Source organism: Oncorhynchus clarkii, chromosome 27 (genome assembly GCF_045791955.1).
Source record: "Oncorhynchus clarkii lewisi isolate Uvic-CL-2024 chromosome 27, UVic_Ocla_1.0, whole genome shotgun sequence".
NCBI lineage: Eukaryota > Metazoa > Chordata > Actinopteri > Salmoniformes > Salmonidae > Oncorhynchus > Oncorhynchus clarkii.
In genome coordinates this window covers 9485887-9488386 of record NC_092173.1, presented here as the reverse complement: position 1 = coordinate 9488386, position 2500 = coordinate 9485887, and the positions used below count along the sequence as shown (strand labels likewise).

The window sequence follows — 2500 nt, the reverse complement described above, 5'->3', positions numbered from 1 at the left end:
CAATAGGTTGAAGAGGCACTCATAGTGCTCTCTCTCTCCGTCTCTTTTCTCTTTTACAAGCTCTCAACTGACACCTCCTCACCTTTAACTTCACTCTCTCTCTCCTGTCATTTCACTGACCCAGATGTGCACATACCAACACCAGTGATGTCAAGAACAACACACACACACCAGCCACGCAAAAGACACGGACCCAGACAAAGACAAGGCAAACACAAGCATCGACCTGTGCGTACAATCACCACTTACAGACAGCCTGACACCAACAACGGCAGGCAATTAAAGTTGCTCTGAAAGCTTAACTTAACACCGCAGTGCAGAGTGTGTGAACCTCTGAGGCAGGCAGGTTGCCAACCAGACCAGCCAGGAGACCAAACAGCAGAGAAAGTTCACCCACCGCTCTCTCTCTCTCTCCTGCTCCCTCTCTCTCTCCTTCGCTCGTCGCGACTTTTGCAGGAGTCCGATTAGAATCACCGCGGCCCGGATCCCAGCCTTTTTAGAGTGGACCCTCGGAGGAGTGGGCTCGGGAGTGGAGCCTGACATGGTGTCTGGTTGTGGTTCTGGATCCAGACTGGGTTGGTCCTGGTCCTAACGGACCACACTGTACAGCAGCACTGCCACACACCACCTCACCGGCACAGGCAGACTGACTGGATCTCTGCATCTCTGTCTACCTCTTTCTTTCTCACGCGCTCTCCCTCTCCCTCACTCGCTCCCTCCTTCCCAACTCTCTCTCCCTGCCCACCTCAGCCTGATAGGCAGGGCTTGGTGTAGGCTCTGCCCCCTTTCTCCTCCTCCTCCCTCCCTCTCTGTGTGCTTTTACAGTCTGGACTGCTTTCACTTGCACATAACTGCTGTGTGTGATTTGAGATTACTGCTGTTTGTGCTGTTTGTCATACCGCATTGTAACGTATGGCTCCTAATTTTGCAGTCCATGTTTCCTATCTAATCTCCCCTGTGTCCTTGTTCCATTTCGCCTCTGTGTTTTTTGACACTCTCTCTCTCTTTGTGAAATCTCAATTTAAACAGCACAGAACAAACATATCTCTCTCCATCTCTCCCTCGATCTCTGTCTCTCTCCATTTCTCTCTCTCTCTCTCCATTTCTCTCTCCTCATCTCCCTCAATTTCCCTCTCCCTCCACCTCACTCTCTCACTCTATCGCTCTCTCTTTCCTCCTTTCTCTCTCTCTCCGTCCATGCATCCCTCCCTCTCTCCCTCCCTCAATTTCTCTCCCTCCCTCCATCTCTCTTCCTCTCCCTCCCTCCATCTCTCTTCCTCTCTCTTCCCTCCATCTCTCTTTCTCTCCCTCCCTCCATCCCTCTTCCCCTCTCCTCCCTCCATCTCTGTCTGAGACCAGCTGATGCTCTAGCTCCGCCCCAAAGCTTGGCAAACACGAGTCACCATCATTCTTACCCGGAACCCACCGCAGCCAGCAACACGTTATTTTTCTGTTCTCCCTGCATCTCTGTCTGTCCTTCCCTCTCCTCCTTTGGCCACCTGTTTGCCTTTCATCTCCTCTCTGTTTGACAGCTCAAGGACTTACATGAAGGACTTACTCTCTCCCTCTCCTCCTATTGTCTGCCGTCTCTCCTGTGCACTACGGCACAGCAGTGCACTCTCAAAGGCCCTCCTAGATGGACAAAAGCTGCAGGTGTCTTCACAGACTCAACACTGGAGGGTCCATAGAAACATGTATGTAGATAACAGAGCGTGAGAGCCCATATGACATAATGCAGTAGATGGATAATAGTGTGGGGAGGTTATGGTATGATGATGCCTGTCCATTGGTATGTATTCTGTTAGTGGGAAAGGATGTTTGTTACTATGTGCGGAATACCTCTGATAACAAGTGATGATATCCTGTATTGTTGATGAATATAACAACTTTCACATGCCTACAATTGCATATATATATTTTTGGAAATACGAGTGATCCTCTGTAGCTCAGTTGTTAGAGCATGGAATTTGCAACACCAGGGTAGTGGGTTCAATTCCCAGACCCACCTCTACGAAAAATGTATGAACTCATGACTGACTGTAAGTCACTTTAGATAAAAGTGTCTGCTAAATGGCATATACATATTATTAATGAATAATTGATTTATAATAGCTCTGATATTTGCCCTGCCATGACAATCTCCCTTGGAAATCAGTGGCAACCCCAGTGAGACTTAGGAGATGAGGTACATTTTTGGTTGTTCCTGCTCAATTTAGCTAATTACCACATTTGAGTGATTATGACAAGATTGTTGAGATGTGTGGTTGAGTAGCACATAGTCATAATAGTACATGAGTCATGTCAAGGTAAAGTCCTTCTTTTAGATTGTACCCAATAATACTCAAGTAACTACTTATGTTAATTGACTTTCATATGCTTTATTATATGTTAGACTCATCTGTCTGTAGAGCTAATCAGAGATCTGTATCCCAGCTGAGAATTCTCCAAGCCTCCCCTGTGTGTGTGTGTGTGTGTGTGTGTGTGTGTGTGTGTGTGTGTG

The 2500-nt window shown here is 47.6% G+C and overlaps 1 protein-coding gene across 4 annotated transcripts in view; it reads right to left on the bottom strand.

Annotated features, from left to right (window-relative positions):
- The window catches only part of LOC139386334 (rap1 GTPase-activating protein 2-like), a 64631-nt gene extending 63902 nt beyond the window's left edge, over positions 1–729 (bottom strand). For 3 of the 4 annotated variants that reach the window (XM_071131856.1, XM_071131858.1, XM_071131861.1), the window contains exon 1: positions 398–717. In XM_071131856.1, coding sequence (XP_070987957.1) covers positions 398–543 — 146 coding nt within the window. In that variant the 5' untranslated portion in view covers positions 544–717. Of the gene's footprint in view, positions 1–397 lie in introns of all 4 variants that reach the window. The other variant, XM_071131857.1, reaches the window with a different exon arrangement.
- Between the last annotated feature and the right edge of the window lie 1771 nt (positions 730–2500).